Source organism: Mobula hypostoma, chromosome 27 (assembly GCF_963921235.1).
Source record: "Mobula hypostoma chromosome 27, sMobHyp1.1, whole genome shotgun sequence".
Lineage (NCBI taxonomy): Eukaryota > Metazoa > Chordata > Chondrichthyes > Myliobatiformes > Myliobatidae > Mobula > Mobula hypostoma.
In genome coordinates this window covers 35,994,837-36,016,470 of record NC_086123.1, presented here as the reverse complement: position 1 = coordinate 36,016,470, position 21,634 = coordinate 35,994,837, and the positions used below count along the sequence as shown (strand labels likewise).

Genomic DNA, 21,634 nt, shown 5'->3' with positions numbered 1-21,634 from the left:
CTTGCCCATCCTCTGGGTCCCCCCCCCCCATCTTTCTTCCCGGACCTCCTGTCCCATGATCCTCTCGTATCCCCTATGGCCTATCAATTGTCCAGCTCTTGGCTCCATCCCTCCCCCTCCTGTCTTCTATCATTTTGCATCTCCCCCTCCCCCTCCCACTTACAAATCTCTTACTCACTCTTCCTTCAGTTAGTCCTGACGAAGGGTCTCAGCCTGAAACGTCGACTGCACCTCTTCCTACAGATGCTGCCTGGCCTGCTGCGTTCACCAGCAACTTTGATGTGTGTAGCACAATTTTTATCACAGGCTGAATCAAAGATGGTGATGACTCAGTGTACAGCGGGGAGATTGGCAATCTGGCTGAGTGGTGTCATAACAACAACCTCTCACTCAATGTCAGCAAGACCAAGGAGCTGATTATAGACTTCAGAAGAAGGAAACCAGAGGTCCATGAGCCAGTCCTCTTCAGAGGATCAGAGGGGGAGGGATTCAGCAGCTTTAAACTCCTGGGTATTACTATTTCAGAGGACTTGTCCTGGAGCCAGCATATGTGCAATTGTGAAGAAAGCATGGCAGCAGCTCTACTGCCCCAGGAGTCTGCAGAGATTCAACATGACATCTAAAACTTTGACACACTTCTATAGATGTGTAGTGGAGAGTGTCGTGCATCACGGTCTAGTATGGAAATACGAATGCCTTTGAAGGAAAATCCTACAAAAGGTAGTGGATTTGGCCCAGTACATTACGGGTAAAGCCCTCCCAGCCACTGTGCAAATCCATATGAAATGCTGTCATAGGAAAGCAGTATCCATCATCAGAGATCCCCACCACCCACTCGCTGTGGCCATCAGGTAGAAGGTACAAGAGCTTCAGGACTCAGACCACCAGGTTCAAGAAAGTTTCTACCCCACAACCATCAGGCTAGCTACACTTTTATCCCCTTCATTGAAATGTTCCCACAACCAATGATCTTACTTTAAGAACTCTTTATCTCATTATCTCATGTTCTTGTTATTTACTGCTATTTACAAACGTTTGTATTTATATTTGCACTTGCACAGTTTTTTGACTTCTGCACTCTGGTTGAACTTTCAATGATCCTGTTATACTTAATATTCTATAGATTTGCTGAGTATGCCCACAGGAAAATGAATCTCAGGGTTGTATGTGGCGGCATCTATGTACTTTGGTAATAAATTTACTTTGAACTTTGAACTTAACTATTTCTAAATGCTGTTGTGCTTTAGTATTTACAAAGTTTTAATTTTAAATTATGTAAAGTTTACTATTTTTGAAATGACTCTAAATGCCATACATTTAGAATTATTAAATCCCAAACTGCTTTGCATAGAGCTCTGTTCCTCCCTAAATTTTGCCTTCTATCAAAGACTGCCCCATCTGAAGATACAATGGGCCAGGAGCAGGCATGGTTAAAAACCTGACATCAACAGAAGGTTTAAGAAAATCTGTTAAATAAGAAACATGTGAAAACAAGGAAAGTGGTATGAAGAGAACATTCCAGAGTTTAAGTATTGTCAATTAAAGCTGCGGCTGAAAATGGTGAAGCAAAGTGGAAAGGCTGCTTTTGGAGAACATTCAAAAGAAGCGGAAGAGGCCCCAGAAAGGGAAGTTGTTTAGCATGTGGCTGAGATGTTTAAATTGGATTTTCCTGGGAATTGTTAGCCAATGTAGGGCAGTGAACACACAGGCCCTTTGGGGTCTCGAGTGATTCAGAAGGTTTGAGGATAGGAGACCAACGTGAAACCTGGAGTTGACAAAATTCTGAGGCGATTTATGTCATAGAATCACAGCGTAATAGAGTGCAGAAGCAGACCATCTGGCCCTGCTTGCCCATGCTGGCCAAGATGTCTGTCTGAGCATGTCCCATTTCCCTGTCTTTGTTCTGAATCACTCGAAGCCTTTCCAAATGTTCACCTGTTCAAATGCCTTTTAAACATTTCAATTGTGTCTGCTTCTGCGCCGTTACCTGACAGTTGCAGATGCCCACCACTCTCCATGTGGAAAAAATTGTCCCTTCAGTCCATTTAACTATTTCTCGTCTCATCTTAAATCAATGTACTTTAGTTTTGGACTACTCTACTGAAACTTCAGAGTAAATTTTATTATTATTAAAGTCAGCATGAGATCCATTTTCTTGTGAGAAAGCTCAAGAAATCTACAGAGTATTAACTATAACAGAATCTCCCCTGGGAAAAAGAAACATAGAAAACCTGCAGCACAATACAGGCCCTTTGGCCCACAATGCTGTACTGAACATGTCCCTACCTTAGAAATTACCTATTATCATTCTATTTTTCTGAGCTCCATGTACCTGTTCAGGAGTCTCTTAAAAGACCCTATCATATCCGCCTCCACCACCGTCCCCGGCAGCCCATTCCACACACTCACCACTCTCTGCGTAAAAAACTTACCCCTGACATCTCCTCTGTACCTATTTCCAAGCACTGTAAAACTGTACCCTCTCACGTTCGCCATCTCAGCCCTGGGAGAAAGCCTCCGACTATCCACATGATCAATGCCTCTCATCATCTTATACACCTCTATCAGGTCATCTCTCATCCTCCGTCGCTCCAAGGGAAAAAGGCAAAGTTCATCAACCTGTGCTCATAAGGCATGCTCCCCAATCCAGGCAACATCCTCGTAAATCTCCTCTGTATCCTTTCTATAGTTTCCACATCCTTCCTGTAGTGAGGCGACCAGAAGTGAGCGCAGTACTCCAAGTGGGGTCTGACCAGGGTCCTATATAGCTGCAACATTACCTCTCGGCTCCTAATCTCAATCCCATGATTAATGAAGGCCAATGAACTGTATGCCTTCTTAACTACAGAGTCAACCTGCGCAGTAGCTTTGAGTGTCCTATGGACTCGGACCCCAAGATCCCTCTGATCCTCCACACTGCCAAGAGTCTTACCATTAATACTATACTCTGCCGTCATATTTAACCTACCAAAATAAACCACCTCACACCTATCTGGGTTGATCTCCATCACCACTTCTCAGCCCAGTTTTGCATCCTATCAATATCCCACTGACAGTCCTCCATGCTATCCATAACACCTCCAACTTTTGTGTCATCAGCAAATTTACTAACTCATCCCTCCACTTCCTCATCCAGGTCATTTATAAAAATCACGAAGAGTAAAGGTCCCAGAACAGGTCCCTGAGGCATTACACTGGTCACCGACCTCCACGCAGAATATGACCTGTCTACAACCACTCTTTGCCTTCTGTGGGCAAGCCAGTTCTGGATCCACAAAGCAAGGTCCCCTTGGATCCCATGCCTCCTTACCTTCTCAATAAGCCTTGCATGGGCTACCTTACCAAATGCCTTGCTGAAATCCATATACACTACATCTACTGCTCTTCCTTCATCAATCTACCTTCTACTTTCATCACCACTGAAATCAGACTCACTGGTCTATAATTTCCTGGGCTATCTCTACTCCCTTTTTTGAATAATGGAACAACATCCACAAACCCCCAGTCCTCCGGAACCTCTCCTTTCCTCATTGATGATGCAAAGTTCATCACCAGAGGCTCAGCAATCTCTTCCTTCGCCTCCCACGATGGCCTGGGGTACATCTCGTCTGGTCCCGGTGACTTATCCAACTTGATGCTTTCCAAAAGCTCTAGCACATCCTCTTTCTTAATATCTACATGTTCAAGCTTTTCAGTCCACTGCAAGCCATCTCTACAATTGCCAAGATCCTTTTCCGTAGTGAATACTGAAGCAAAGTATTCATTAAGTACCTCTGCTATCTCCTCCACTTCCATACACACTTTTCCACTGTCACACTTGATTGGTCCTATTCTCTCACATCTTATCCTCTTGCTCTTCACATTCTTGTAGAATGCCTTGGGGTTTTCCTTAATCCTGTCCGCCAAGGCCTTCTCATGGCCCCTTCTGGCTCTCCTAATTTCTTTGTTAAGCTTTTTCCTGCTAGCCTTATAATCTTCTAGATCTCTATCATTACCTAGCTTTTTGAACTCTTCATAAGCTCTTCTTTTCTTCTTGACTAGATTTACAACAGCCTTTGTACACCACAGTTCCTGTACCCTACTATCCTTTTCCTGTTTCATTGGAACACAGCTGTGCAGAACTCCACGCAAATATCCCCTGAACATTTGCCACATTTCTTCTGTTCCCAGTTTATGCTTCCAAGTTCTTGCCTGATAGCCTCATATTTCCCCTTACTCCAATTAAGTGCTTTCCTAACTTGTCTGTTCCTATCCCTCTCCAATGCTATGGTAAAGGAGATAGAATTATGATCACTATCTCCTAAATGCTCTCCCACTGAGAGATCTGACACCTGACCAGGTTCATTTCCCAATACCAGATCAAGTACAGCCTCTCCGCTTGTAGGCTTATCTACATATTGTGTCAAGAAACCCTTCTTGAACACACTGAACAAACTGCAGCTCATCTAAACCCCTTGCTCTAGGGAGATGCCAATCAATATTTGGGAAATTAAAATCTCCCACCACAACAACCCTGTTATTATTACACCTTTTCAGAATCTGTCTCCCTATCTGCTCTTCAATGTCTCTGTTACTTTTGGGTGGTCTATAAAAAACACCCAAGTGAGTTATTGACCCCTTCCTGTTCCTAACTTCCACCCACAGAGACTCCGTAGACAATCCCTCCATGTCTTCCACTTTTTCTGCAGCCGTGACACTATCTCTGATCAACAGTCCCACGCCCCCAACTCTTTTGCCCCCATCCCTGTCCTTTCTAAAACATCTAAAGCCTGGCACTCGAAGTAACTATTCCTGCCCCTGAGCCATCCAAGTCTCTGTAATGGCCACAACATCATAGCTCCAAGTACTGATCCACGGTCTAAGCTCATCCGCTTTGTTCATAATATTCCTTGCATTAAAATAGACACATCTCAAACAATTGGTCAGAGCGCACCACTTCACTATCACCTGCCTATCCTCCCTCTCATGATCATTCCTCATACGTGCTATATGCCTCCATTGCTGGCCTGAAAGAAATTAAAAACCTGCAAAGCACATAGCTGGAACAAGCCAAGGACAGTGGAGAGATAGACAAAACAAATGTTTCTGCCATGTGGTGTAAGAAGTGGAGGATATCGTTTTGTGAGAGTGTTCTTGTGACCACCATTTTGTGAAATGCTTTTCTTAACGAAACCTTTACTGGCTAAAGTACACCAACGTGGACATAAATGAGCCCGACTGATACTCTGCTAAATCAAAGATCATTTCCAAATAATAATCTTTTTGGGACACTCTTTAATAAGGTAGAAGAATTAACACTGTCTTCTGAGAAGAGTAGTCTGTATCTGTGAACTGTGAACCCGGTGTCTGACCTGAACTGGCTGTGCAACGCACACAGAATGCTGGAGGAACTCAGCAGGCTAGGCAGCATTTGTGGAAAAGAGTGAACAGTCGACATTTTGGGCCGAGACCCTTCAGCAGTCCTGATGATGGATCTCAGCCCAAAATGTCGACTATACTCTTTTCCATAGATGCTGCCTGGTCTGCTGAGTTCCTCCAACATTTTGTGTGTGTGTTGCTCAGATTTCCAGCATCTGCAGATTTTCTCTTGTTTCTGAACTGGTTGGAACTGGTTTGGAATGGCCTGATTTAAGGAAGATCAAAGACATGACATCAGGGGAATATCCTCGTTCAGAAGAAACACAGTGAAGTAATGCCTTTTACCTTACTGCGTCAGAGCCGATCAAAAGTGGACAAGGGCTAGCCCAGTATGTCAGAACCACCAGAAGAACCAAAGAATAATGGTTCAAATATTTGATAGAAAATGAGAATAATAATGAAGGATTTCAAATGTGTATCGAGGAAGGACGCTGGAAACTAACTTGCAAGGAAGACCTGCTTGCCTGGGACAGGGAAAAGAAGCATTCATGAATTGGCCAGTGGGAGATCCCCTGTTCAGTGTTACTAGTTGGAGAAGTTGGAGCAACAATCTGGGTGAGTATTGGTACAGAAGGAACAATAGTATTCGGGAACCTAAGTCATTGACATGGGTCAACATAACTTAGACAGATACTTCTATTGACATTAGAAAGTTAATACAATAAAATTGTTAGTAGTTTGAATTAATTTGGATTTCTGTGGTTAGTTTACCAAAACTAAGATAGTTGACCAAGTTAAGGGTCAATACTATAATATCACCACTTACTCTCTTACAATTCCAGGGAAAGCGTCCTAGCCTATCCAACTTCTCCTTATATCGCAAGCCCTCCACTCTTGGTAACATCCTTGTGAATATTTTTTGCGTCTTCTACAGCTTAATGACATGCTTCCTGTAACTGGGTGACCAGAAATGTGGGCAATATTCCAAGTGTGCTCTCACCAACGACTTGTACGGTTGCAATACGACGTGCCAGCTCTTGCATTCGTTGCCCTTACCAGTAAAGGTAAGCATGCCAATGACCTTCTTCACAACTCTGTCTATCTGCAAGCACTTTTAGGGAACTATGTACTTGCACCCCTAGTTCTCTTTGTTCTACATCTGTCTCCAAGACTTCATTTACTGAGTAAGTTCTGCCCTGGTTTAACTTAACAAAATGCAACACTTCTCATTTGTCTAAGTTAAATTCCATCTGCCGTTCCTTGGATGTAGATCTAAATCCTGTTTTAATCTTAGATAATCTCCTTCACTATTGACCGCACCACCAATTTTGGTGTCATTCACAAACTTACTAACCCCATTGTTATCCAAATCATTATTATAGAAGACAAATGATGGTGGACCCAGCACCAACTCCAATGACATACCTACCACTGGTCTCAGGCCTCCAATGCGAATAACAACCCTTCAGTACCTCTTTCTGACTTCTTCCACCAAAACAATTTTGGAATTAAAGTGGCTAGTTTACCAAGGATTGCTGGTGATGTAACATTCTAGACATGGTTACCATGCCTGTCAAAGTCCTTGCTAACATCCATGTAGACAAAATCTACCACCCTGACCTCATCAATCTCTTCAAAAACTAGATTTCCCACACAAAAAGCCACAATGAGCATCCCTTATTTGCCCTTACCTTTCCAAATACTTGTGGCGTCTATCCACTAACCTTCCCTCCACTACTGTTACGCTCATCTGCCTATAGTTCGCTGTCTTGTCTTTGCAGCTTTTTAAAATCAGGGTATAATAAAAGCCAATCTCCAGTCTACTAGCACCTCACCCATGACTAAAGATGATGCATTAATGTATCTCTGCCAAAAAACCTTGTTATTTCTTCCCTCGCTTCCCACAATGTCCCAGAATACACATGGTCAGGACTACCCACTAGTGCCTCCTCTGTTATAATGCGGATATGTTATTGAGAGAATTACAACCAAACTCCGAGCTGTCAATAAAATTGAGAGAGTACAGCGGAGGTTTACTAAAATGTTACCTGGGTTTCATCTCCTAAGTTACAGAGAAAGGTTGAACAAGTTAGGTCTTTATTCTTTGGAGCGTAGAAGGTTGAGAGGGGACTTGAAAGAGGTGTTTAAAATTATGAGGGAGATTGATAGAGTTGACGTGGGTAGGCTTTTTCCATTGAGAGTGGGGGAGATTCAAACAAGAGGACATGAGTTGAGAGTTAAAGGGCAAAAGTTTAGGGGTAACATGAGGGGGAACTTCTTTACTCAGAGAGTGGTGGCTGTGTGGAACGAGCTTACAGCAGAAGTGGTTGAGGCAGGTTCGATGTTGTCGTTTAAAGTTAAGTTGGACAGGTATATGGACAGTAAGGGAATGGAGGGTTATGGACTGAGTGCAGGTCGGTGGGACTAGGTGAGAGTAGGAGTTCGGCATGGACTAGAAGGGCCGAGATGGCCTGTTTCTGTGCTGCAATTGTTATATGGTTAAATGGTTATATTGAATGTTTGAGTGAGTTTGTCTGAACTGACTCTTTGTAGTTACGAAAAAATATACTGCCTTGAAATTTAATTGCAATGCACTGTTCTATTGACATAATGCCACTGAATTCTGATCTTCTTTCTGCGTAAAAGATGAAGTAACCATTTCTGGGTCATTTCAAGTTACTGTAGATATTCAGCTGGATGTTTCTGGGCATTCGTGATCATATCACTGTGCAAGAAACTATTTTTGTGGGGCATTCCTTTTGAAAACTTGCATCATGATATCTTAGGACAGCATGTCACTTCTGGGACAACATGGTCTTCCCAATACGAAGCCAGGCCAGGCATTTATTACACTAAACCAAGCCAATCCCAATCTCACCTCTCCCTCTGCAACCACTGAATCGGTGGCTCCAGCTCCTCATCCTGCAATCAGTTGAGTTCTGGACCCCAGTTTGATTATCGCAGCCCCCCACCCCTGGTCAGATCACATGCCAGCAACCATCCTGAACTTGGAATCTATGTGATACCTTGGCAGCAGGTTCTCATCGCCACAAGTCAGACAGGTCTGTTCAGTGCTGATCAAAAGTGTGGATCTTGTGCACAATTTGCTCTGCTGCTGTAGCATCTAGAGGGGGGGTTCCCAATCTGGGGTCCAAGGCATAAAAAAGGCCAGGAACCCCTGATCTCGAGTATCTAATTAAGTGTGCTGGAACCTCTTGGCACATGTATTTATATAGCCCAACCAATGATCTCATGGTGATTGAAGGCATTCACTTCTCATTATTAATATTTGAAGTGCACTTTTGCCGCATCAGCAAATTTGTTCTCCGTAAAGTGCCACAAATAGCACTGACAAAAGTGCATTAGCTTAACATTTTCTAACCTTATTATGGAAGAAATTACTTAAAACCTATGACTTTATACTGATTATTAAATCCTTGACTATATCAACTTGGTTAAAACTTGGCAAAGAGTCCAGCATGTTATTGAATAGCTTAAACAAATGCTAAACGCAATCACATGAAGCAGTGTTTACATTGCTTTAAGCTGGCAAATGGCCTATTCTGGCCACAAGAGTTGATTACCTTGAAAAAATAAATGCGATGCATGGAAAGTAGGCCTGATCAATCCTTTGTGTTTGTTAAAATAACATTCACTTACCTCCTCAGATATTGAAACCACGTTGAAGCTGGGCTGTTTTTGTTTGCCATGGAAGAATTCAAGCTACATTTTTTTGTTTCCAATGAAGCCCTTAGACAAAACTTCAGTTATTGCACAGCAGCAAGTCCAAAGAACAGTTACAATAATAAAACAGGACAGACTTTAACTTCCCCTGCCCGCCACTTGGTGCTTTTGTGAAATTCACAAACATGTAGCATTGACTACTGTAACTTTGCTGGCAAGTTATATTTATTCCACGATATCTAATCTCAATCAGGAAGGGGCGGGATTAAAAATGTACGCAGAGGATTTTGTAAGATGGTGATGAGTGCAGGATTTTTCCTCCACTTTCCACTAGCAATTCAGTTATTATGGATACCCAAATTAAAAAGGAACACTTACAGCTGACAAAAAGAAACCTTTAAAGCTAACTACAGTGACAAACGATAGACGACTTTATGCCAGCTGCAGTAATCTGATCCTTCCCGTTCATGCTAAATTTGGCCTCTTATAATTTAAAGCAGGTTATTGGTTTAAAACATAGTCACAGCTCAATGAACGGAACCGGCTAGACTCCAAGACAGAGGAATGATACTACACTCATTGATGAAATACCAGAGACCGAGAAACATGGGCAAATAACAAGCACTGTCAGAGGATATACTGAGAACTTGCAAAAATCACAAAACTTTGAATGAATTCAAAGACTCAAAATTGTATAGGGAAAAAAGGAGTTTTTAACTTAACAGTTAGAGCAGGGGTTCCCAACCTGGGCTCCACAGACCCCTTGGGTGGGGGTCCATGGCATAAAAAAGGTTGGGAGCCCTTGATTTAGAGAAATCACAAGATTAATTTCAGTCTCCTCCCTTACCTCCCAATTTATACCATTTTTCTCTTCTTACGGTCACTTGTTTTTGCACATGGTTTCGTGAGTCGTGATAATATGCCATTCAAACCGTTATGATCACACAGCTTGACTCCTTCTTGTAGCTGATCCCAGGAAGGTTTGCAATGGATCCGGAGAATTGAACATTGTGTCTGTGTGCTAACAGAAAATAAAAAGCAGGATGGCGTAGTCCTTGTTTAATGACCCCTGCTGGAAAATTTATTTCTGTAGGCACTGAGCAAGGACAGGCTGTGATTTGATAACCGGTTACAATGATAGAGTCGGACAAATCAGAACCTAAAGTCATGCAGAAACAATGTAGATGCCAGTGTTGTATCTACTTTACCTGACTCATTCATGGGAATTCAATGTCATTATCAACTATGGCATTTATTGTCTGCCTCTAATTGCTGCTAAGACAGATGAGAATTAACAATATTTGTGGGTTTGGGATATAGAAAGTAGAATTGCAAAGCACTGGATGGATCAATCTTGTCAACTTATACTAAATGCCCTGTTCCTGTGTATCACCCATATCCCTCCATTTCTTTCATATGCAGCATCTATAGAAAAGCCTCTTAATCTGTCAGCTTCCACTTGTACCCCTGGCAACCCATTCCAGGCCCCTATCACTCTCTATGTAAAAAACACCATTAAACATTCTCTCTCTAACCTTAAAAGCATGATCAGCGGTATGTGACACTTCTACCAGGGAAAAGATTTTGACTGTCTACCCTATGCCTCTTGTTACTTTTCTATCGGGTCTCCCCTTAGTCAGTGACACTCCAGGGACAACAGCTCAGGTTTGCTGAATCTTTCCTTCTGCCTCATGCTGTCTAATCCAGGCTGTATCCTGGTCACCCCTTTCTATGCACATTCCACACTCTCCACACTCTTCCTATAATGGGGTGACCAGAAGTGTACACAGTAATCTAAGTGCACTTTGACTCAAGTTTTATATAGCTTCAGCTTGACTTCTTTATTCTTATACTCAACACCCTCACCAATCAAGGCAGGCATGCCATACGCCTCCTTTGTCACCTTAACCACCTGCATGGCTGCTTTCAGTGAACTATGGAGTTGGACCCCAAGATCCCTCTGTACTTCAGTGCTATTAAGGGGCCTACCATTAACTGTATACTTTCTCCTTTCATTTGACCTCCCAAAGTCCACACCTCACACTTACCTGGGCTAAACTCCATCTGCCAATTCCTTGCCCTGTAACTAATCTCTATCTCACTGTTTTCATTATACTCTCCATAATTTCACCCATCCTGGTGTCATCTGCAAAATTGCTAATCCACCCATCTACATTTTCTCCAAGATATTGATATATATCACAAATAACTGAGGTCCTAGCACCAATCCTTGCAGAACACCACTGGTCATGGACCTCCAGCCAGAATAACAGCCTTCCATCCCCACTCTGTCTTCAATGGGAAGCCAGTTTCGATTCTAAACTTGCAATTCACCATGGATCCTATGTATCTTTGTCTTCTAAATCAACCTATCATGAAGGGCTTTACCAAATGTCTTACTAAAGTCCATGTAAATAACATCCACTGCCTTACTCTTATCAAGCACCTTGGTCACCTCAATGAAACTTGATCGAGTTTGTAAGGCATGATCTGTCCTGCACAAAGCCACTCTGTCTGTTCCTAAACAGACCATGCTTTTCCAAGTGCATATTATTCCCAAGTATCCTCTCCAATATCTTCCCTACCACTGGCCTATAATTACCCGGATTATCCCTATTTCCTTTCTTGAAAAAAGGCACAACATTTTCTACTCTCCAGTCCTCTGAGACCTCACCTACTGTTAGTGGTGACATAAAGATCTTTTTCAAAGCCCCACCAATCTTCCCTTCTTTCAATATTCCAGGATATGTGCCATCCATCAGGCTTTGGGAATTTTATCCATCCTAATAATTTTCAAGCATCCTGGACATCAAGGGTAATATCTTCGGTTTTGCTGTTCTTTCAAAAAAATATTTTAAGACAAAACAAACAAAGACCTACTCAAAGTGGGGGCTGGGTATTTATTTATTTATGTATTATTTAGGGATACAGTTTAGTAACAAACCCTTCTGGCCCAACAAGCCTACACTGCCCTGTTACACCCACGTGGCTATCTAACCCGTGTGTCTCTGGAATGTGGGATGAAAACAGAGCACCCAGAGGAAAACCAAGTGGTCACGGGGAGAATGTACAAACTCAATGCAAGTTATGGAATTATTTATGTAGAAATCAATAGAATGTGATGCTGTGCTCAGTAACGGCATACGGTGAAACTATCCTAGCCCTATTTACGAAACTCAATGAAGCTTGAAATATTCCAAAGCAAGTTTCACATTAAGTTGAGTTGAGTTCACATTGAGTTCACATTCAGTCAGTCCTGACGAAGGGTCTTGGCCTGAAACGTCTACTGTACCTCTTCCTAGAGATGCTGCCTGTCCTGCTGCGTTCACCAGCAACTTTGATGTCTGTTGCTTGAGTTGAGTTCACATTGGGTTGAGTTGAGTTCACATTGGGTTGAGCTGAGTTCACATTGAGTTTCTATGTTCTCCCAGTGACTGCTTGGTTTTCCTTTGGGTAACTCACATCCTTTCAAGGGAGAGCAACAATTGAAAAGTGACACATACAAAATGCTGGAGTAACTCAGCAGGTCAGGCAGCATTTATGGAAAAGACGTTTCGTGGTGAGACCCTTCTTCACGACTGAGAAGGAAAGGGAGATGCCAGAATAAAAAGGTTGGGGGGGGGAGGGAAATGAGGATCGCTAGAAGGTGATAGGTGAAGTCAGGTGTGTGGGAAAGGCCAAGGGCTGGAGAAGACAGAATCTGATCATAGAAGAGAGTGGATCATAGGAAAAAAGGAAGCAGGAGAGGACCTAGAGGGAAGTAATAAGCAGGTGAGAAGAGGTAAAAGGTCAGAGTGGGAAATAGAAGGGGGTGGGGGTATTTGTTTACCAGAAGGATAAATCGATATTCATGTCATCAGGTTGGAGAGTGCCCAGATGGAATATAAGGTGTTGCTCCTCCACCCTGAGGGTGGCCTCATCTTGGCACGAGAACAAGCCATGGACCGACATGACAGAGTGGGAGTGGGAATTGGAATTCAAACATTTGGCCACTGGAAAGTCCTGCTTATGCTGGATGGTGTGGAGGAACTCAACAAAGCGGAACCCCAACTTATGGTGTGTGGTGGGTCTCATCAGTGTAGATGAGTCTGTTTGAAAAGCACAGAGGCATTAGATTCATATCCATAAATTGCTGAATTATGAGCTGAAATAAGAGTAATTCCTTTATTGGGTCATTGGGTTATTTTCTTAAAGTACATTTTAAGGAGTCATGGATGGAAGCTCCTTGGACAACAAGTCTATGCTAGTCACCATGTCCACCCAGCTAGGTCCAGTTTCTTGTGTTCAGCCCAAACCCTCTAAGCCCCTTCCCTCCACGTATCTGTTCAAGTGCTTCTTAAATGATATTATTGAATTTAATTGACTTGATTGCTTACATGCTTCACATACATGAGGAGTAAATATCTTTGCATTATGTGCGTCTCCATCTAAATGTGCAATGTGCGATTTATAGTAATTTGTAATAAATAGTATGTACAACAGGACAGTCATTGTAGCATACCTGCCTCGACCACTTTCTCTGGCAGATCATTCTACATCCTCACCACCATCTGCATGAAAAAGTTGCCTTTCACTTTGAATCTTTCCCCTATTACCTAAATCTGAGCATCCAGCTTTGTTTCCCTTGCCCTGAAGCTATCCACCTTATTGATACCTCTCATGATTTTCGATGTTTCTCTAAGGTTGCTCCCTCATTCTCCTACGTTTCAGGAATAAGGACCAGACCTGACCAACAACTCCCTATAACTTAGGTCCATGCAACAGCTTTGTAATTTTTTTCTGCACTCTGTCCAGTTTAACCACATCTTTCCTATAATGACCAAGACTGTGCACTGTCCACCAAGTGCAGCCTCCCTAATGACTAATACAACTGCATCATAGTGTCCCAACTCCTATACTCAGTACTCTAACTGATGAAGGCCAGCATGTTAAATTTCACCACCCTGTCTACCGGTGGCACTGCTTTCAACAATCCATGCACTTGTACCTGTCCCTCTGTTCCCTCACTCCCTAGTGTTCTTCTTTTCACAGTATGTCCCGAGACTTTCTGAAATGCATCACTGTTTGATTCCATGCCCCATTTTCCAGTCCTATCAGATTCCATCATCTCCAGCCTCTTATTGCTTCCATCCATCCCCTCTTGGCTTCTGTCGCAATTTCAACTCTGCTCCTCCATCTACTTTACACCCTTCCACACTTGTTGGTTGATGGCTCACGTTCCACCCCTCCTGTCCACCTTTTATACTCTCTCCTGTTTAGCATTCAGTCTAGAATAAGGGTCTCGACCTGAAGCATCAACTGTCCATTTCCCTCTACAGATGCGGCCTGACCCACTGAGTTCCTGCTGCCTCGTGTGTTGCTCCAGATTCCAGCATCTGCAGTTTCTTGTGCCCCCTTTTCTCTCCACCTTCCCATAGAGGATAAAAAGCTAGGGAGAGGGGGATGAGTACAAGCTGGAAGGTGATAAGTGAGAACAGGTGAGGGGAAAGTTGTTGGGGGAGGAGATGATGATGTGAGAAGCTAGGAGGTGATAGGTTGACTCCTTCCCCTCCCTTCTTATTCTGACTTCTGCTCCCTTCCCTTTCAAGTACTGATGAAGCGTATTGGCTTGAAGTATCGACACTGTAATTGACCACCCGCATTGTGTGCATGTTGCTCAAGATTTCCAGCATTAAGTGTCTTGCGTCACTTAAACTCTCTCGGTTTCCACTGTGTTGATAATCATTCTCTCAGTTCCCTTCACCACTTCTAGTTTTTTACCCCCAGTTCCAACGAAGATTAACCTTGAAGTTAATCTTTTTTTCTCTCTCACAGATTCCAGACATATTTCTAGCATTTCTGCTTCCTACTTAAGACCTAAAGTACTGATTCATCGCAGAGGAGGGACCATATAACAATATAACAATTACAGTACGGAAACAGGCCATCTCAGCCCTTCCAGGCCGTGCCGAACACTTACTCTCACCTAGTCCCACCGACCTACACTCAGCCCATAACCCTCCATTCCTTTCTTGTCCATATAGCCATCCAATTTAACTTTAAACGACAACATCGAACCTGCCTCAACCACTTCTGCTGGGAGCTCGTTCCACACAGCTACCACTCTCTGAGTAAAGAAGTTCCCCCTCATGTTACCCTAAACTTTTGCCCTTTAACTCTCAACTCATGTCTTCTTGTTTGAATCTCCCCCACTCTCAATGGAAAAAGCCCCCATGTTCTTTAAATACCTCTATCAAGTCCCCCCTCAACCTTCTACGTTCCAAAGAACAAAGACCCAACTTGTTCAACCTTTCTCTGTACCTTAGGTGATGAAACCCAGGTAACATTCAAATAAACCTTCTCTGTACTCTCTCTATTTTGTTGACATCTTTCCTATAATTCGGTGACCAAAACTGTACACAATACTCCAAATTTGGCCTCACCAATGCCTTGTACAATTTTAACATTACATCTCAACTCCTATACTCAATGCTCTGATTTATAAAGGCCAGCATACCAAACGCTTTCTTCGTCACCCTATCCACATGAGATTCCACCTTCAGGGGACTATGCACCATTATTCCTAGATCCCTCTGTTCTACTGCATTCTTCAATGCCCTACCATTTTCCAAGTATGTCCTATTTTGATCAGTCCTACCAAAATGTAGCACCTCACATTTATCAGCATTAAACTCCATCTGCCATCTTTCAGCCCACTCTTCTAACTGGCCTAAATCTTTCGGCAAGCTTTGAAAACCTACTTCATTATCCACAACTCTACCTATCTTAGTATCATTTGCATACTTTCTCATCCAATTTACCACCCCATCATCCAGATCATTAATGTATATAACAAACAACATTGGACCCAGTACAGATCCCTGAGGCACACCACTAGTCAGTGACCTCCAATCTGACAAACAGTTATCCACCACCACTCTCTGGTGTCTCCCATCCAGCCACTGCTGAATCCATTTTACTACTTCAATATTAATACCTAACGATTGAACCTTCCTAACTAACCTTCCATGTGGAACCTTGTCAAAGGCCTTACTGAAGTCCATATAGACAACATCCACCACTTTACCCTCAACTTTCCTAGTAATCTCTTCAAAAAATTCAATAAGATTTATCAAACATGACCTTCCACGCACAAATCCATGTATACTGTTCCTAATCAGACCCTGTCTATCCAGATAATTATATATAACATCTCTAAGAATACTTTCCATCGATTTACCCACCACTGGTGTCAAACTCACAGGCCGATAATTGCTAGGTTTAGTCTTAGAACCCTTTTAAAACAATGGAACAACATGAGCAATACGCCAATCCTCCGGCACCATCCCCGTTTCTAATGACATTTGAAATATTTCTGTCAGAGCCCCTGCTATTTCCACACTAACTTCCCTCAAGGTCCTAGGGAGTATCCTGTCAGGACCCAGAGACTTATCCACTTTTATATTCCTTAAAAGCTCCAGTACTTCCTCTGCTTTAATCATCATAGTTTCCATAACTTCTCTACCTGTCTCCCTTGTCTTACACAATTCTATATCCTTCTCCTTAGTGAGTACTGAAGAACAGAAATTGTCCAGAATCCCGCCCTCCATCTCTTTTGGCTCCACACATAGCTGTCCACTCTGATTCTCTAAGGACCAATTTTATCCCTTACCATCCTTTTGCTATTAATATAATTGTAGAAACCCTTGGGATTTATTTTCACCTTACTTGCCAAAGCAACCTCATATCTTCTTTTAGCTTTTCTAATTTCTTTCTTAAGATTCTTTTTACATTCTTTATATTCCTCGAGCACCTTATTTACTGCATGCTGCCTATATTTATTGTAGATATCTCTCTCTTTCTGAACCAAGTTTCCAATATTCTTTGAAAACCATGGCTCTCTCAAACTTTTAACCTTTCCTTTCAACCTAACAGAAACATAAAGATCCTGTACCCTCAAAATTTCACCTTTAAATGACCTCCATTTCTCTATTACATTCTTCCCATTAAAACAAATTGACCCAATCCACTCCTTCTAAATCCTTTCACTTCTCCTCAAAGTTAGCCTTTCTCCAATCAAAAATCTCAACCCTGGGTCCAGACCTATCCTTCTCCGTAATTATATTGAAACTAATGGCATTGTGATCACTGGACCCGAAGTGCTCCCCAACACAAACTTCCGTCACCTGACCTATCTCATTCCCTAACAGGAGATCCAACACTGCCCCCTCTCTAGTTGGTACCTCTATGTATTGCTGCAAAAAACTATCTTGCACACATTTTACCTCTAGCCCTTTTACAGTATGGGCTTCCCAGTCTATGTGTGGAAAATTATAATCTCCCACAATCACAACCTTGTGCTTACTACAAATATCTGCTATCTCCTTACAAATTTGCTCCTCCAATTCCCACTGCTCATTTGGTGGTCTATAATACACCTCTATAAGTGTTACTACACCTTTCCTATTCCTCAATTCCACCCAAATAGCCTCTCTAGATGAGCCCTCTAATCTATCCTGCCAAAGCACCGCTGTAGTATTTTCTCTGACAAGCAATGCAACACCTCCCCCTCTTGTCCCTCTGATTCTATCACACCTGAAGCAATTAAATCCAGGAATATTTAGTTGCCAATCACACCCTTCCTGTAACCATGTTTCACTAATAGCTACCACATCATACTTCCAGGTATCAATCCATGCTTTAAGCTCATCCACCCTTCTTATAATGCTCCTCACATTAAAATAAATGCATTTAAGAAATTGTCCACCTCTTACTCTCTGTTTATCACTAACAGTGCAAATAACTTTACTATTTTCTTTTTCTTCCTTCTTCTCTACATCTGTTCCTATACTCTGGTTCCCCTCCCCCCTTGTATCTAGTTTAAATCCATCGGAGCCTCCCTAGCAAACCTAGCAAGAATATTTGTCCCCCTCCAGTTCAGATGTAAACTGTCCCGTTGGAACAGGTCCCACCTTCCGTGGAAAACTGCCCAATTATCTATAAACCTGAAGCCCTCCCTCCTGCATCATGTCTTCAGCCACGTGTTGATCCGTGCTACCAATAGGTGAAAGAAGATAAATTGTCCAAAAAAATACAGAAAACATGAATTTGAAGAGAAAAGCAGTTGTCTTCCTTATTCTGTGATCATCCATCCAAGAAAGGAAGACAATATTTATACAAAGTGTTTGTGTTTTCAGTCCATGAGCCAGTTGGGTTGCTCGGTACCATCTGCGGGGAATAATGCACATAGTGATTTTTGGCAAGGTATACACCTCTGGAGTTAGAAAATATGTGATAGCATTGCACCAGTGGTAGCTTTATGTGTGCTATCATGCATTTATAACACTACCCTAAAAGAAGCATTTCTGAAAAGTGGCCAATATAAAGTAGAACATAAATATTCAGCCGAGTGGTATTTTGTCATCAGTGATCCCTCAACATTGAGATTTGTCACAATGACAGCTGAGTTCAAGCACTTTTCATCAAATTTTGTTATAAAACTCTACATTGAAAACTATGTCATTGGTCGCACTTGCAGTACAGTGCCCAATTTCAGTAGAGTGAATCATTTCATTTTTAGAAAAATATTTGTCTGTTGTTTATTTTGGAAAAGTCGGGATTAATAAAGTATATCTATCTATCTATCTATCTATCTATCTAAAGTCAATAAGAACCCTAGGACACATATAATCACATGGATTTGTAGAGAACTTATTCATGAATTCAGATAATTAATCACTTTTTGTATATATTCCATATTAACATCAGTACAGCAGAAAATGTTACCCCACCCCCAAAAAGGTAAAACACCTCATTTGGAGAGATTTCTGGAGTTTTATCAATGTCATAATATTTTCCATTTTGTTGCATCAAATCAAAACAATCTTAAGCTTTTGTCATAGCATATAGAATTACGGTACAATAATTGAAATGTAGGGTTCCACATGGCCATAACCTAGGCCCCATTTGGTTGTAAAATGAATATATTTAATCAAAGACTGCTTTCCATACTTTGTTTTCCATACTTTCATAACCTATTAATAATCATAATAATCTTCCAAGTCTTGCGCATCTTCATCTGAACTTTCCAACTTTCCACACTCTCTGAGGTGGATGCCTGGTTCTCACAGTCTGCCAGTCTACACATGTCAGCACACCTGAGGCCATTTGCAACACACACACATCTTGGGAGTGAACATTTTTTTGGACAGTTACAGGACAGTCGATCCAGGATGGCATCGGGTGCTGGCTGGCCTTCCATCCAGTGCACCACCAACTGTTCAGCTTCCTCTTCTCTCTCCATCTTCCATCCTCTGCCAACGGGGCTTGGCACTTGTGGGTCCTTCTCCAAACATCCTCTCCACATACCAGCCTGGTAGTTGGCTCGCTGTGCATGTTTTGTTAAGCAGTCATTGCATGGTGGGAGTTGATGACTTTCGATTTCACCTTTTTTGGCACAGAAAAGGTGATACCTGAGCTCATTGACCTTGGTGGTCGATGCTTTTGGGGCATACAGGAGACATGTAAATGCCTCTAGTTTTTCCATCAGTTCTGGGCAGAGGTCCCATTCCTGACCCAACTCTAAGAATGTGTCCTGAGTTTCCCTGTTGCTGGTCAGAAGTTTTAGGGGACTTGTTTTCCCTTTGCCTGCAAAAGCGCTTACAGTGTCACATCCTGTATATGCGTGCAACCCAATAAGAGCCCTACAAACCTCTATGCCAACAGTGGCAGCAACATTCCTGATGTCTACAAGCCTTGTACGGGTTCTAGTGCCACACTTCTGGAACAATGGGGGCCTCAATCTTGTCACAAAATGTTAAAGACATGATAAAGACATCTGCATCTTCTGAACAGATCACTACAGATTGGTATCCCTCTATTGTGGCATGGGCAGCATGGACAAGTAGGTGGCCATCTGCTTCTTCTTGTTGACAATGAAGAGCTGACACCTCCTCACTGTCTTGTGATATGATTCTGTAACATTTGTCATTCACAGTTGCATACAGAATCTTCTCCTGTAGCTTTGCTCTGTACTCCGCCATCCTCCATTCATGGACTGTGAAGCTAATGAGACTATTTTTGTTACTGACTTTGGTCAGGAAGCTCCTCCACTGCCTCACCATCTGTGTGCCTGTGATACCTTGCAACTCATGACCAGTCTCTTCACCCCATAGAGATCTTTCACTATTCTTGATAGAGTTCTCCTTGTATGTGTCGAACAAAACATCTATTCTGCTACTCTGACTGCCTTCCCTCAGAGCCATACCCAGAATTGTTGTGGCAACATCTCTGAAAGTAACTTGATCACCTTCCACTCTTTGGACCAAGTTCATTCCATCAACCACTGTAGCAGAGTTTCCTGGGAGTTGCTCTTCTACTACTACATTTTTCTGCAAGGTTGTGGCTAAAGTAGCTTTATTTGTCTTTCTCAGTGATCCTTCTGGTGTGGACAGGGCCCAGGGCAATGGTCCAAGGGGATGAGAAAGGATATCCTCCATATATAGACTGCACCCTTGTGCTATCACTATGATGCGTCCAAACAAAGACCTACCTGCTTTCAAGATGATCGCCCTCCCATTTGATTTCACTTCTTTGTTCTTACATATATCACTGAATGTTTTCAGCTTGTTGGTTTTCATTGGGTCATGGAATTTCTTTGCTGGTGTGTCTTCCTCTAGTCTCTCATCCTTGAAGGTTGCATAGCGTTGCTCACCAATCTCATAAGCCTTCATCAGGTCGGAGGCAATGTCCTTGGGGGCTGCCTTTGCTGTAGAGATGCTAATGAGGTCCCGCTTCTCTGCAAATGATTTTACCCATTCATGTATGAGGCTAACCACTGCTGAAACTGCTTCCTCATCTTTCTGGATTCTTGGCCGTTGTAACTCCACATGACAAAGCTCTGATTTACATAGAATATAGAACATGGAATAGTACAGCACAGTACAGGCCCTTCGGCCCACAATGTTGTGCCGACCCTCAAACCCTGCTTCCCATATACCCCCCCCCACCTTAAATTCCTCCGTATACCTGTCTAGTAGTCTCTTAAATTTCACTAGTGAATCTGCCTCCACCACTGACTCAGGCAGTGCATTCCACACACCAACCACTCTCTGAGTAAAAAACCTTCCTCTAATATCCCCCTTGAACTTCCCACCCCTTACCTTAAAGCCATATCCTCTTGTATCGAGCAGTGGTGCCCTGGGAAAGAGGTGCTGGCTATCCACTCTATCTATTGCTCTTATTATCTTGTACACCTCTATCATGTCTCCTCTCATCCTCCTTCTCTCCAAAGAGTAAAGCCCTAGCTCCCTTAATCTCTGATCATAATGCATACTTTCTAAACTGACATGATGCATACTTTCTATTTGTTGCCTTGCACCATTGCCCTTAACTGTCCCAGGAATGCACTGCGGTGCTCAGCTGTTATGTAGTAACACTTGATAGTTCCATCATTTAGGCTGAATCATGGTGTGCCTCCAGGAGTTCTGTGTGTCTTTGTTCACCGTGGCTTCAATAGCCTGGTCCACAGAGATCTGCCCAAAGAGGTTGTTATTTGACAGCTGCACTGAGAATTGGCCTGTCTTGAAGCCCTCAAACACGGAAGGATTCTTCT

At 42.5% G+C, this 21,634-nt stretch overlaps 1 protein-coding gene across 10 annotated transcripts in view; it reads right to left on the bottom strand.

Annotated features, from left to right (window-relative positions):
- The window catches only part of acacb (acetyl-CoA carboxylase beta), a 172,334-nt gene extending 162,263 nt beyond the window's left edge, over positions 1 to 10,071 (bottom strand). For 9 of the 10 annotated variants that reach the window (XR_010016266.1, XR_010016265.1, XR_010016267.1 and 6 more), the window contains exon 1: positions 9,019 to 9,254. Coding sequence is in view for 6 of the 10 variants with exons in the window: in XM_063034603.1 (XP_062890673.1) it covers positions 9,019 to 9,068 (50 nt within the window). In the remaining 4 variants the exon portion in view is untranslated. Of the gene's footprint in view, positions 1 to 9,018; positions 9,255 to 9,889 lie in introns of those variants that run through there. The other variant, XM_063034605.1, reaches the window with a different exon arrangement.
- Between the last annotated feature and the right edge of the window lie 11,563 nt (positions 10,072 to 21,634).